Source organism: Elephantulus edwardii, unplaced genomic scaffold, assembly GCF_000299155.1.
Source record: "Elephantulus edwardii isolate Elephantulus edwardi_28Jun2011 unplaced genomic scaffold, EleEdw1.0 scaffold00002, whole genome shotgun sequence".
NCBI classification, from domain to species: domain Eukaryota; kingdom Metazoa; phylum Chordata; class Mammalia; order Macroscelidea; family Macroscelididae; genus Elephantulus; species Elephantulus edwardii.
The window spans coordinates 41,064,394-41,079,437 of record NW_006399752.1 but is presented as its reverse complement, the minus strand read 5'-3'; the positions used below and the strand labels follow the sequence as shown (position 1 = coordinate 41,079,437).

General features: G+C 52.4%; 1 protein-coding gene across 1 annotated transcript in view; it reads right to left on the bottom strand.

The window, feature by feature from the left end:
* Window positions 1–6,150: 6,150 nt before the first annotated feature.
* PRIMA1 (proline rich membrane anchor 1) overlaps window positions 6,151–15,044 on the bottom strand; it is a 93,741-nt gene continuing 84,847 nt past the window's right edge. Inside the window, exon 4 of the mRNA XM_006879100.1 lies at window positions 6,151–6,253. Within this exon, the coding sequence (XP_006879162.1) occupies window positions 6,151–6,253 (103 nt within the window). The remainder of the gene's footprint in view (window positions 6,254–15,044) is intronic.

Here is a 15,044-nt window from a genome sequence, read left to right as displayed (position 1 = left end):
ATTAGTATAGCGTGTGCTCTGAGTCAATCTTTTACAAGAGATAAAAAGAACAGATTTTCAAGTGGAGATGGGGAAAAGCTTGATGCCAAGTCACATGAAAATCTCCAAGTCAAGAAATGATGCTGAAGAGAGGAAGATCTTCTCCCAGAGCTGACACAGAAAGCACCCCGCTAGAGCTGAAGCTCTGAATTTGGACAGAGAAAATAGATTTATGTTTTGTGTAAGGATGGCACGGAAGGGCATCCAAACTCCTCTGGCTTCAGGAGAAGGAAAGAGAATCCCCGTCAGCATCAGTCCAAAGCTGGTTGCTAACGCAGACGTCAGAACCATCCCTTATCACACATACCCCCAATCTTTTTACCAATTCCGGCACCTGCCATCCCTCCCATCACACTTTCGACTTCTCTGCTGAGTTCAAGAACTCATTGCAATGGCCACACAGAACTCACAGACAATACAGTTACAATGTTTATTAGAGAAGTACCGTATTTGTGCCTGTTGAAAAAAAAAAGAGTAGACCCATTAGAATGAATGAATTATGTAACAATATTTATCACACACAATAAAATCTTGCTGAAGATTATTTAAAAACTGCTAGAGGAGTACATCACCAGGAAATGGCTAGAAATTCAAGTCGGACTGAGTAGCAGCTATGGAACAAGCCGATGTCATTATAGATGGTAGATAGAGCTTGGCTGAAGGCGGAGAATTCCAGAAAGATGTTTACTTATGTTCTATTCACTCTGTACAGTTATTTGACTGTGTGACTCACACTAAATTATGGGTAACATTGATAAGAATGATGATTCCAGAACATTTAATTGTGTTCATTTAGAAACTAAACATGAACAAGAAACAGCCATTCGAACCAGGGAATATGGAATAGTTTAAAATTAGGAAAAGTGTACATCAGGATAATATCTTTTCACTATACCTGTTTGTTAAGTATGAGTAAATAATTCAAGATTTTGGACTATCTGAGAAAGAATGTGGCATGAGAATAGGAGAAAGACTCAGTAACAACCTACATTATGCTGATAACACAGCCTCGTGTGCTGAAACTGAAAAGTACTTGAAGCACTTAAAGAGATCAAAAACTGTAGCTTTTCCTATGAATTATACTTCCACCTCAAGACAACACAACAACACTCTCACAACTGGACCAGTAAATAACACCACAGCAGGTGGAGAAAAGACTGAAGTTATCCGTGATTTAATTTAATTGGATTCACAATCAACATCTGTAGGAGCAGCAGTCAAGAAATCAAAAGATGTGTTACTTTGGGCAAACCAGCTATCAAGTGTTGAAAAAAGCTCTTTTAGCTCTGTTTGAGCCTGGAGGCAAGCCACTCTGCCAGGAAGCCTTGGCTGAGGGCACCAGCTCCGGCTCCGCGGACAGAGCTCTGCCAAGCACCACACTCCACCAAACAATCTTCTTTCTGAAGGTACTTCAATAGTTCATGCTATGATCGATGAAGCCCCCTGCAGGGTGCTGCCTCCCGAAGTTCTCCCAGTTCTGCTGCTCCAGTTTCTCTGCCAGTGTTTCTCGTCACCTCTAGATTGCAGCTGTCTCTTGAGTCGAGAAGGCTCTCAGAACCTGGACCTTGGATCTATAACATACTTTGTTACTGTCTTTTCTTCTTGGAGGGCGTGATCTCCACTATGCTTGGGATTGACTCATGTTAAGGCTTATGGAATGGCAAAGCTGACAAATCCCCTTGTTAGACTGTCATACATCGTATTTGCTTGGTCTCACACCCAACAACTGTGTTAGAATTTCATCCACCTTATTTGCATTATAAGCAAGCTGTCCAATCCCCTTGGTGGACCAGGAATACCTAATTTGCATAGTCCCACCCAATCACTCAGTGAGAGTTACAAAGACTGGGATTGAAAGAGCCATATTAAGTAATTCTTTGTGTGTTAAAACCATCCACTTGTGATGTATTTACATTATTAGAAAATGGAAATAGTTGGCTCACTCTATTACTTATTAATTCCCACAAGGGGGCAGGGTAGGAGTGGGAGCCGACCGGTTGTTGCTAGGGGCCGTTGAGTCGAGTATGACTCATAGTGACCCTATGAACAACAACAGATCTGAACTCTGTCCTGTCCTGTGCCATCCTCACACTTCCTGACACATTAGAGCCAATTGCAGCAGTCACCGTGACAATCCGCCTGGTTGAAGGTATTCCTCTCCTTCGCTGACCCTCCACCTTTCTCAGGTCCTTCTCCAAGGAATAGCCCCTCCTAGCAACATGTCCAGAATATGTAAGGCGAAGCCTCATTATCCTTGCCTCCAAAGAGCACTCTAGCTGCACCCTCTCCAACACGTATTTGTTTGTTCTTTTGACAGTCGATGGTATGGATGTTCAATGCTCTTCTCCAACACCACAGCTCAAAGGCATAATTTTTCTTCTGTCATCCCTATTCATTGTCCAGATCCCAGATGCAATAGCAAGTCATTGGAAAGACTGTGGCCTGAATCAGACGTGATTCCGCTATTGTAGTTACAAACCAAATTGGAGCCAGAACTGGAACATTGGGAATCCCCAGGAATACTGACCTTTGCTGATTTTAGGAGCACACACTATAGGCACAGAAACAATCCAGGCACGTTCCCAAGGCCAGTCCTTGTCTTACAGCTTGAGGAAGGACTCTGGGCCCCCTCAGTCCTCCCTGCTCCCTCCCCCTCCCGGCCAGCATCCACCACAGACAACAATGCACAGCCATCTTTATAAGGATATTTTTATTGAAAATAAAAAAGTCACGGTGATGTCCTCCTTGTAAGCAGCACACGGCACACCCCGATGGCACTGGCCCCCCTCCACGCTGCCCATGCCCAATGTCACTGGCCCCCCTCCACGCTGCCCATGTGCAGTCCCACACTGGGCCATACAGGGTGCTCGCTGGAGGACATGCTGGCCTCAAGTGCACATCTATCCGGAGACGGAGCTGTCTTTCCCTGTCCGCTGGGCTTGTGGTTAAGAAGGCAGATTGTGGGATATTTACAATCATGCATTAGGTATTTCACACTAGCTGGGTGTTGAAATCAGACTTTGTACAGATATAAGGAGTATAATAATTATATATAATATCTCTTTAAATATATATATATATAACTATATATATGTCTATATTTTTACATCTATTAGTTAGTCATTCCTTCAAAACTTGCTTTCAGAGCATCTAAGGAGCATGTGAATATTGGGGAATCCCAGATCCAAACTCACTCACCCCACTGCCATTGAGTCTATCCTGACCTCAAGCAACCCTGCAGGGCAGAGCAGAACAGCCCGCAGGAGCCAACTATGTGTTCACAGAGCAGCTGGTGGGCTTGAACTGCCAGCGTTTGGGTTAACAGCTGAGCACGCGACCCACTGTTCCACCAGCGTTTCTTTAAATGTTTACATGCATGGAGTCAGAGCTGACTCATAGCTGACCCTCTTGGGGGCTTTCAGAGGCTGTAAACTTCACAGGACGAGGCTGTCCATCTTTCTCCCACAGAGCAGCTGGTGGATTCGAACCTCGTGTCTTTGGGAGAGCCACATAACTCCTAACCACTAGGCCACATTCTAGACGCCTTTAACTTCTCAAGTCAGCCTCAATTGGGAGCGTGTTGGAGAGGAATCTAGTTGAAAATGAAGCTTTTGTCCTCAACCAGCTTCTTGGGGTTCCCTGGTTTGTGTGTAGGGGGTGGGTGACGAGAGGGGGAAATGCAGATACATTCCTTAAAGACAAGTTCTGACTCTAGTGCCAGTTTAAGTTCCTAAACCCAGGTGGGCCCCTCGCATTGGGTCCTGAGCCGAGTCCTCGGATGGCTGGGGCTGGGTCTGGCAGTGGCTCTCAGTGAATCCCTGTTTCCCGACTGGCTCCTTCCTGAGGTTGTCACTAAGACTGAGAAGGTATTTTAAGACCCACGTCTGCGGACCCTGGCTTGCAAAGGGTAGTCTTTAGTGGAATCTCAGCTGTGCCATCAAACTGGGAATAAGGTCCAGGTCCTACAACATGAGGGATGCTACGGGGTGGTGGGGGACAGTCCCACCCAGGGCTGCAGGGATACGACAGTTCCTATGGACTTACGGGTACCCCTAAAAGTGTCAGAGCAGAGCTGTGATCATGGTGTTTTCAAAGGTTGATTTTTATCTCTCAGAAGTAGATTGTCAGACCTTCCTTCTAACGTACCGCTGGACCAGTGCCATCCTCTCAGCTAGCAGCCAAGCATACTGACACTTCCTGCATCCAGGGAGGATGAAGGCACTCACATAACCTGGCCCTCCTAGGCTTCAGCCAGTCTGGGCATCGGTGAGGGTGTGGGGCTAGCAGATTCGTGACGAGCTGATCTGTGCCCTGTGCCAAGCTCCTCCAGGACCTGCTGCCCCAGCACTTGGTCAGGATCCTGCCCTCTGGCTTCTGCCCTCTCTGACCACTCCTAGGCTTCTGATTGGCCCAACGACACAGATGTTACCCACAGATTATAGTCCAGGACATAGGGTCCCACTGAGCAGTGTGCTTGGGCATGGATAGGAGGTCATGGGCAGGGGTCAGCAGGCACCGGGGACGAGAAGCACTGGTGGGAGGGGTTTCCTGGGACCCAGCCCTGCCTTGTCACTGACACCCATCCCTCAGGCCTTTGCCATCGGAAGTCTGGTCTCTGGGACCTCTGAGGGAGTTACGGGCACCTTCTGAGGAGTGCTTGCTCCCTGGTGCGGGTGATGATGGTGGAACTGCTTGTTGGGGGAACACTGCCAGGCCAGAGGGTGCTGGAAAAGCAGATCTCAGATCCAAGCCTGAGTCCTCAGCTCCTCCCGTGGATGGACACCAGAAAAGCAGGATGGGTCCTTATGGAGCGTGGGCCCCCGCTGGTCCTCGGCCTGCACTGGCCAGGCAGGCTGTGGGTGAGGGCCATGGACACGCACTTTGACGAGGACACACAGAAACTGGACAGGCACAGGGCTTTGGGGTGATTGGCCTTTTAAAGGGCTGGTTTTCACATTTCTCAATTTCACCTGCATTTACAACTTTTGTGGCTAAAGGTCCAACCATTTAACACCTTTGTGGACCACCCAGCTTAGTCCCTCTGCGGCCCCATGTAATGTGCCTGGTTCCTTATGAATGAGAGGAGGCAGGGGCAGGACCTAAGGGGTCACGAGAGCTCCTCAAGACACCACGGGACATGAAGCCATGAGGCTACTGGCTCTGTGGGCCTACTGTGTGCTCCTTGGGGCAGGCAGGTCCTGGAGACCAGGCTGACCAGGTAGGCATACTTAGCACGGGGGGACTCTCTCCTCTCTGCTGGGGTTTCCTATTCCAGAGTGTCCACATTTTCAGAACTCGAGATCCTGGCGAGACATTTATAAGGTACACTGGGAAAGACCATCTCATCGTGGATGAGGCAGGGCCAGTGATCAGAGGGTGAGAGTACCACCTGGGCGTAGGGGTGGCACAGTGGTGGCGTCTGCTGGCCAAGGCAGGGCCTGGCTCATGTGGATATATCGGCTGGATCAGTTTCTATAATGTGGGGTCTGAGGCTGTGCCTGAGAACAGGTGTATGGCCGTGGTCCTTCCCGACAGTCCTGGCCCCCAGGCAGGCTGGCCCAGGTGGAGGGGGAGCAGAGAGGAGGCACAAAGGATGATGACAGATGGGCAAGGGGCAGAGGAGGGCAGAGTGTGGAAGCACCGTTGAGGAGGGGGTCTCAGGGCCGTGTCAGTGACTTCGGAGAGGAACGGTGGGGTCAAGAGAAGCTAGGAGAGGGCAGGTTTCAGCGAGGGGTGGCCCCCCCCGGGGTGTCCTTTCTTTCAGCTAAACGGGATGTCTGCTGCTCCAGATGACAGGAGGAGTCCGCTGTCCACCTGCTTCCTGCTAGACCATGCGCTTTAGACAGCAGTGCGGACAAGACAGGGACACGGCCGTGAAGGAGCCGCAGTTGCGTTGCCTCAGCTGCATGCAGAGGCCCCGGCTCCAGCCTGAGCTGCCCAGGCCAGCAGGAGACAGGGCAGGGCTGGGAATGGTTTTCTCCTTGAGTGATGTGAGCTCTGCTATGCCCTGAAGTCCTGGACAGGCCCAGGGCCTGCAGCGCCCCCCTGCTGTCCCATGTCCACAGTGAGGTCAAGGTGTCCCTCTGGTGGGGTGCATCCAGGGCCGCAGACTCACACCACCGCGTTGTTCACATCCACGCCTTTGTTGCTCGGGGTGGAGGTCATGGGGTACTCGGCGACACCAGTGCCGTTCTCATCCTTCCGCAGAGGTTTCCTGGAAGGGGGTGGGGAGGGCGTGTTATTCACTAGCATGAGCTCCACCCTGCCTCCCACCCGGCGTTTCTGACACCCCACCAAACGCTGATCTGGGTTGGAATCCCTGGACTGCTGATCCTCCAGGGTCAGGCGGGAGCTGGGTGTGGGATTAACCAGGGTGACCGTGCAATTTGTCTCGCAAGTCAAACTGCACGGTTGAGAGTGAAAGGGGGAGACAATAATGAAGCAGGGATGGCAGGTGCCTTGGGAATGTTCCGGGGGCTCCGAATAGGCGGGGAGCCTAGTGTTGGTGGAGTTGTGTACCACTGAGTCAGAACTGACCCACAGCTGACCCTCCACGGCGTTCCTAGAGGTTGGACTCACACGGGAGGAGATTGCCCATCCTTCTCCCAGCGAGCAGCTGGTGGAATCAAATCGCCTGCCTTTGGGATTGCAGCACAGATTCTTACCACCAGGCCCCCAGAGCTCCCTAGCCTAGTGTTAGGGCTTTGACTGATCACTTTTATTAGGAGGGGACAGACGTGAAGATGAGTATTTGGGGTCGAGGATGAAGATAGTTAGTAGAAATGCCAGTGCTGGATTTTGCAGTCAGGCTGCAGTGTGGTCGGGAGACATGGAAAATGTGGCAAAGGGGCCAGTGCCAAGGGAGACACTGCAGGCAATGACTGGGTGACGGTGGAGGCAGAGGGGGGATGTCAGTGCTGGGGATGTGGCCGTGCTTCCTGTGATGCTCGTTATGACAGGAACAATGGTACTGACGGTGTTGGTGACAGCAACAGTGGCAGACGTGGGGGTGGCACTGGTGTGGGTTGTAACCACGGGACCGTGATGACGGAGAGGATGACAGTGTGGCTGTCATCATGGTGGGGTGCTGAAATGGTTGTGACGGTGGTGATGATGGTGGTGAGGGCAGTTGTACCGATCATGGTGAATAAACTCTCCACGCCAAGTGTCTCCTCTTCACTTTATACTTCAGAGGCCCAGAGACCACCTAATCCCCAAAGCCACTCCCCCTGTGCAGAAAGGGAGTCAGGAAGATGGGGAAGGGAGGCTTCGAGAACACCCTCGCATCCCTGCTGAGGTTCTGAGTCCCCAGCACCACAGTGACTCCCACCTGCTTCTCAGCTTCCGGGAGGGCCTTGGCCTCCAGCTCTCTGCCTGGGTGCCTACAGCCCTCCTGGTCTGGCAGGAGGTTCTGAGGAGTCCAGTTAGCTCTGTGAGGACATCTGCTCGCTCCTCAATGTCTCGACAGAGCTGATTCTCACCCCCAGTGACCACAGGCTGAGTCTCAGTTGCCCTCTGTTTTCCAAATTGAATATTTGTGGTCATTACCCAAAGCCTGGGGACCACTGCTTCTGGGTCCTCAAATGTCCCCAAAGCCTCCCCAAACTCAGTGTTAGAAGGACTAGGATTTGGGGGCCCATTTGAAGGCCGTGGGTTAAGGTCTTCTTATTAATTAGTTTGAGGGGAGGGTCTGTAGGTTATCAGTAGGTCCACAGGAAGGATTAGCAAGCGACCAACCTGCTCAGAGACGACACTCTGAGATCAAATTTAGAAACACCCTCCCTTTTCTTTTGCAGTAGAAAAAGCTCACAAAACAAGAACCCCAAATGCTTAGTCTCGATGGCCAAAGCCAGGCTCTGTGGCTTCTTCCGGAAGAGCAGGCTGGAGAACGCTGCTTCCCTGGAGCGCCATGCTCTGTGCAAAGCTCCAGCGTCTTCACACTCCTTCTCCCCACCGGCCCTGGAGACGCTGGGCCTGGAGGTAAGTGATTCATCTCGTGGAGGAGACTGAGGCTTAAGAAGAGCCATGACTTGCCCAAGGACTCCCAGCTGGCCTGTGGGGGCTCCTGGGCCACCACCCTCTGATCCTGTCTCCCAGTCCTCAGGTTTGTCTGTGAAATCAGCATTCCCAGAAGGCGCTCCCCTGGCTCTGGGCTCGGTGCTCGGATAAGCCCAGGGAAACCTCCGGAATAGTCACAAAAGCTCTGAGGAGTGACGTGCATCAGGAAGCCTGCCTTGTCATCAGGAATCCTGCCTTGTCGGGGCTTAGAAGACGTTCACTCACACCTTCTAGAACCTTTCTGTTTGCCAAGAGCTGCTGCTTCTCTAGGACAGGGCCCCTTGGAATACCCCTGGGCCCCACCTGAGGTCTCCCCGGGCCTGTCCTTCCTCTACCTCTGGCCCTCTCCCCTTCCTTCTCTGAGGCACTGGGGGCAGCTCGGCGGTTGTGGGTAGATTTATCTTCTGACCCAGAGAGTCGAGTAGCCTGGAAAACAGGGGGTTTGGGTCTGGAGATGGCCGTTATTAATTACCATGGGATTCTGTGCTTCTCCCGTGAGGCTGCTGGGGGACTGAAGTGGGATTCTTAAATTTATCATCAATACACAAGGAAGAGAAGAGACATCGGATTCAGGATTCCAGAAAATGCGAACAGGCAAAAACTCTGGGCCTAAACCTACATTGCCTTTCGCCTCCAGATTTATTAACTTTCAGGCTTAGGTCTAAAGAAAAAATCAGCTGTAATACATCGAGGTCAGGCGAGGTTGGGCTTAAGGGCCTTTGAGGGTGGATAATCCACAGGCAAAAAAGAGGGGCGTGCAGCTCCTGCTGGGACCTGTCTCCGTCCTGGGAAGGAGGGGGATGGGAGCCGCCTGGTGCCCCCAGGTCCTGGGGGAGGGAGGTTCAGAAGGCCCCAGCAGGAGGCCAGTGAAGGGAAGCAGACAGGATGCAGGCCAGGGCCTAGGCAGGTAAAGCGGGCCCTTATGGGCTGGAGCATCCCAGAGCCTGAGGTCTGTAAAAGGGTAAGAAGGGGCTCGGGGGGCTTCCTGAGACCTGGATTTGGTCTGCTCCACTCCTGTCCCCTAGAGCTGACCCCATACCACTCTGCTGCCTGTGAGCTACCTGGACCCCCACACTTTTGGGACTGCCTGGCACCCCTGGAAGAGGGTTTCACCTAGAGCAGGAGATGACCCGGCCGTTGTGCTAGCTAGCCCCACACCTGGACATTTCTATCTACCATGACAGAAGGGTGTGGGCTAGGGGTGAGGGGCAGACGTCACAGCTCTGTAAACCCTGGTTCCACACTGTCGAGCTGTGTGACCTCGGGCAAGCCACCCACCTCTTCATGCCTCAGCTTCCTTGTCTATGAAATGAACACAACCAAGGTGCCATCCCGTGGGTCTGGTGAGGATAAAGAATATTAATACATGCCAAGCACGTAGTGTCTGGTATTATAGAGTAAGTGCTCAATGAGTGTTAGATGTCAGTACTGCTGTTGGCAAGGTGTCACTGGGGAGGTCCCATTGGCTGGCAGCAGCCGGAGCTGTCCCGTCCACACAGACTTCCTACCTACTTTGCCCCCCATCGGGTCCCGAGAACGCCGGGCACTAGGGCCCAGCCTGGTCCCAGTAACCAAAGGAGGGCCCTTTCCACCTCGGTCCAGGCAGAGGTGGCCACAGCTGGCTCTCTAAATGGCTTGGTTCCTGAAACCAAGAGAAAGGCAAAAGAGCTTGGAGGTCACGTTCAGGAGCGGAAGTTACGGATGTGCTCAGGGTTTCTGTCTATAGGAAGCATTCCTCCACCTCGAGACCAAAACGAGGGTGAAGACCCGACCAAGCAGCTTGGAAATGGCAAGGGGGCCCAGGAAGGGGGTTCCGGGAAGGGGGTTCCAGGAAGGGGGTTCCAGGGAGGGGGTCCAGGGAGGAGTGTCTAGGGAGGGGGGTCCAGGCAAGGAGGTCCAGGCAGGGAGGTGCAGGAACGGAGGTCCAGGTGGGGAGGAGGGTCCAGGGAAGGAGGTCTAAGGAAGGAGATCCAGGGAAGGAACCCTGGCTCAGGTATTAGAAGGTTGAGACTTGATTCTACAACAAAACACAAGGATGTACTCCCAGAATCCGGCCAAGGTCCAGAGAAGAAAAAGTTGGTCTTAAAGCAGCAAAATCCATGCATTTGCTCAAACCCAAAGACACCCTTTCTTGGACGATACCACTGTTGACTTGATGCACAGCGGAGCCGGAGCTGGAGGGAAGCATTTCCAACCAGACATGTTGGGTTTGCGTGTCAAGATGTTGTTAGAGGCACGTGTGGGAACAACAATGAGAAAGGACGGTTAGAATGTCTGGTCTTGAGTTTACAGTCACAGTGTGAGGTGCCAAATGGTTCAGAGGGTTTAAACCATGAAAGTCCCCAGTGTGGATATCCCAGCAACTCAAGATGCATCCGAGATGAAGTTCTTGCTTTTAGAGGCTCATGGCAAGGCGGTGACAGATGAAGAGGTTCCATCTGTGTCCTGACCCTTGTTCTCTGCTGACCCAGCCACCTTGCCTGTCTACTGGCCCTGACTCCAGGGCTTAGTGACTAGGACAAGATCCAGAGGGAGAGGGCTGGGTGGACCATGGCATGCTGGTGTGTCCTGCGGAGCAGAGGACGAGGGCTCCTCGTGGCTGTCCTATCCTGAGCACATGTCATGTGAGGGTGGGATGGAGGCTGTGACACTCGGAGGCAGGGAGGAGGGATGCTGAGGCAGTGGGCATGTCCTCAGCTTGTGTATGGAGAAGGCTAGGGTGACAGGGGTTTAGAGGAAGCAAAGGAGGGACAGGAGGAGTTGGAGGGAACAGAGTGGAGGGAAGGATCTGGGCTAGGTATTTAAGATTTACCCTAAAAGTAGCTTCTCATTCACCATCCAGATGGAGACTAAAACAAAAATGTATGAGTGTACTGAAGTTCTAAGTCAAGTCTGCCAATTTCAAAGGTAGAATCTGGCAAGTCTACAGAATCAAGCCTTCATTCATGCCTTTCAGACCGTCACTGAACAAGTTACGCTGCGCCAGGTGGCGTGCCAGCTCTGTGAGGAGGGAGATGAGTAAGATGAGATCACACACACACACACACACACACACACACACGCACATAGACAGACACAGACACACACACACAGACACACAGACACACATACAGAAACACAGACACACACAGACACACACAGACACACAAAGGCACACACACATACACACAGACACCGACACACACACACAGAGACACAAACACAGACACACACAGACACACACACAGCACCAACAATATGCCCGATCACAGCAGGAAGCAGACACGTCCACTTGAGAAGAGCTGCAGCTCCAGCCCTCGACAGGGAAGGGACAGAGTGACACCTTGGATGACATCTCAGGTGCTGCTGGAGTTGAGTCCTCAGGGATTGGACACAAAGACCCAACTAAAGAAAAGAAGTGAAGAAATACAGGGCACCAGCCTTTGGGGGCTCTTGGAGGACTCAGTGACCACAGGGATAGGAGGTCAACCAGCTGGGCTGGAACTCTGGGAGACCTGAGCCACATCTTGTCCCCCTACAGCCCCAGTTTTGTCACCTCAGAAACAAGGGGCTTACCCATGACCCAGAACCCCTTCCTGTTTGGACATCACAGGAAACTCACCGCCCACCCTTCACAGCAGCTCCCAGCCCAGGTAACCAGCTCTCCCCTTCTTGTTAGATTCTCTAAGGACAAGCCCTGCTCTGGGTCCCCTAAAAGTCCCCCAAAAGAAAGTCAATTCCAAAAGGAAACAAATTTCGCAGACTGATTTTCTATTGAGTCTATGGTGCAGAAAAGAGGTTGGGAGAATTCCATAAGGGAGTGAGACTAGAGATGAAGGGAGGAGCTGAGAGCGGGAGGTGGGCAGCTTTTCCTCATGGAGCTTCTTAGTCCACCCGGCCCACCCAGCTTGGGGGTGTGGGTGACTCAAAGGCAGCCCCACCATGCAACTGACCAGAGCTGCCAGTCCATCTGGAGGGGAGGATGAAGTCTGGGGGGAAACAGGTCCCCAGGACAAAAATCCTGTAGGGCCGACCCCCTGATGCACCCGACTAGACAGACAGCAGGCACTGCCGGCTCCGGGAGAGGAAAAGAAAGACGTCCTGGTGCGCCATCAAGGCAGAACTGACCCACTGAGGCAGAACTGACCCACAGCTGACCCTCGGGGGGTTTTCAGAGGCTGTAATTCACACAACAGGAGCCCATCTCTCTCTCACAGAGCCGCTGGGGGAGTCAAACGTTTGACTTAGCAACAGGGCTCTGTGTGGACTACACCCCAGAACTCCCTGTGCAGCTCAGCTCTAAGTAATCACAGCCTCGTCTACTAAACGATTCACCAACAGTCATCACTGAACACAGGAGAGGTGGAGGAGGAGTCTCTGGGTGGCTCGGTTAGGCGTGTGACTGCTGGTCAGAGGGTTTGAATCCACCCAAGAGCTTTGGGAGACAGTTCAATGCTCTGCTTCTGAAAGGGTGTGGCCTTGAAGACCCCATGGAGCAGGTCACTGTGCACACAAGCGGAGTAGGAGCTGACTGCAGGGCGGGAAGAAGGACAGTGCTGTGTGTGGCTGTGGGCAGGGACGGGCTCCAGCTCCTGTCTCATCCACACATAAACATCATCATCAGATCGTGCTCAGAAATGGAAACGAACTAAACAGGAATCTATGCTCCACTCAGAACAACCGCCCAGCAGCACAGCTCCCAGTTCAAAGCAACCACTCTGAGCTCTGAAGAACAGGACATGGAGCAGAAGACGGGGAGTCGGGATGCTCATGGTCTTAAAGGCTTTGGACGTTTTAAACTATGTGCACTTTCTACTTTGATAGAGGGTTCTAAGGAGCTGCATTGAGTCTCAAACCCACCAGGTGTTCTGTGCAGTGAGACGGGCAATCTCCTCGCAAAGAGTTTTGGGGCTGAGTGCAGCAGAAGATTTCACCTTGGCCCTAGTCCAAACCAGGTATGCCCACATTCCCAGAATCACACTGGGCAAGGCCCGCATGTTTAACTAGCTTTGGGTCCTTGGGCCAAGAAAACAACTCTGAGATGCCAGAAAGAAGTTATGGTTTATGGTTTACATACCAGAAAGAAGTTATGGTTTATATACCAGAAAGAAGTTATGGTTTATGGTTTACATACCAGAAAGAAGTTATGGTTTATGGTTTACATACCAGAAAAGAAGCTATGGTTTATGGTTTACATACCAGAAAGAAGTTCTGGTTTACAGCATCTGAAGACCCACTGAGGGGTCAGCTATGAGCCGGTTCCAATTCCACAGCACACAACAACAGTGAACGCACAAGGCCCGTCAACATGTTGTAAAGCCTGAACGTGAGTCCTGCTCTTGTGGTCTGCAGCAGCCGTTCCCCCCCAACCTTCTCATTGCCTCCCCCCGGTTCTGTTTGCTCTGGTCTCCCCTTTCTAGCATCCTTCTGTCTCGTAAATCACAGAATTTATTATCTGCTGGGATGTTTGTGTTTAAGGAGCCCTGGGGCACAATAAAGAAAGCACTGAGCTGTTAAATGAAAGGTCAGTGGTTTGAACCCACCAGCTGCTCTGCCGGAGAGAGATGGCACGGTGAGCTTCGGTAAAGATTTACAGCCTTGGACACATGCTGGGGGGCTCTCACTCGTTCTGCGGGGTGCTGCGAGTGGGGATCTACTGACAGCAGTGGGTTGGCCTTTGAGGGATGTGTGTGTCTAATTTAAGTCTGTGAGTGTTACAAACAGTTAAGTGCTTGGCTACTAACTAAAACGTTGGTGGTTTGAAGCTACGCAGAGACCCTTTGGAAGAAAGGTCTGGTGATTGGCTTCTGGAAGGTCACTGCCAGGAAACCCCTCCTGAGTGTAGGTCAGCTCAGCAACACACGGCCCACCGTGATGGGAAGGGGTCTGGCTTGGGCTGGTGGGCTTAGTCCGCTGTCTCTGCAGCTAGAGGCAGCCTGGCGCCTGGTGGTGCTGTGGCTTAAGTGGGTTGGGTTTATTGGTTCCACTAACAGGGGGTGAGCAGGGACATCCCCCCACAGATAGTCACAAACAGAAATGCTGGAGGTCTCTGTGGACCAACACAGATGGACAGGATGGGCAGCTCCATCTGTGTCGATCAAAGACGAGATGCAGACATCAAAGGTGAAGTGACCAGAGGGAGGAGTGACAATGAGTGAGCACAGACAGGCTCCAGTCACACCCAGGAAGCCACATGCTGGTCCAGTGTCTGCAATCAACGGACAGTCAACAATTCCTGCGGCCTCTGATTGGTCTCACAGCCAGTACCTTGTAAATTAGAAGGAAACAGCTGTCAAGTGGCTTAATGGCAAATCAATGGTAGACGGTGGGACCTGTACCCTGGAGAGATTAAGAAGTCAAGATGCTTCTCCCAGGACTAGGGGCTGGAAGGTATGGTCATCAGAGAGGCTGTACAGGGCAGGATTGAGGCCAACGGAGGGTCCCCCAGGCTGGTGGGCTTTCTCCCCAGGCAGCGGGAGCAGCAGCCCTCCCACCCCAGCGGTCACACCCCGGGCTTACCTCACTGCTTCTGCCTTGACCTTTAGTAAGCCCATCCTCTCAGACAGTAATGCATCGCCCCCTGTGGACGGTTAAACTACGGGCCTGGCTGGAGCTGACAGTACCCACCACCACAGCCGGACACCAAACACAGCCAGGCCCTGGCAGGCTGTCCCGGAACCTAACGGGAGTGGGGCTCAGGGTGTGGGGCAGAAGCTCCAAAGACCTTCATTCTACAGACGAGGAAACGTGGAGCCCAGTGAGCAAGGCTGGGGGCTGAGACGAGATCTAGGGGGCCTGAGTCCCCAGTCTGGGCCGTTGGACAATTCCACGCTGTCCTGCCATGTTAGACACAGAGATGCCAGGCCTGGGGTGAGAAGGGAATCTGGGTGAGGGACAGGAGGACTGCGGGCCCAATCATTGGGTTGTTGATAAAGAACTTTGTGCACAACAAGCTCAGGGCTGGGATG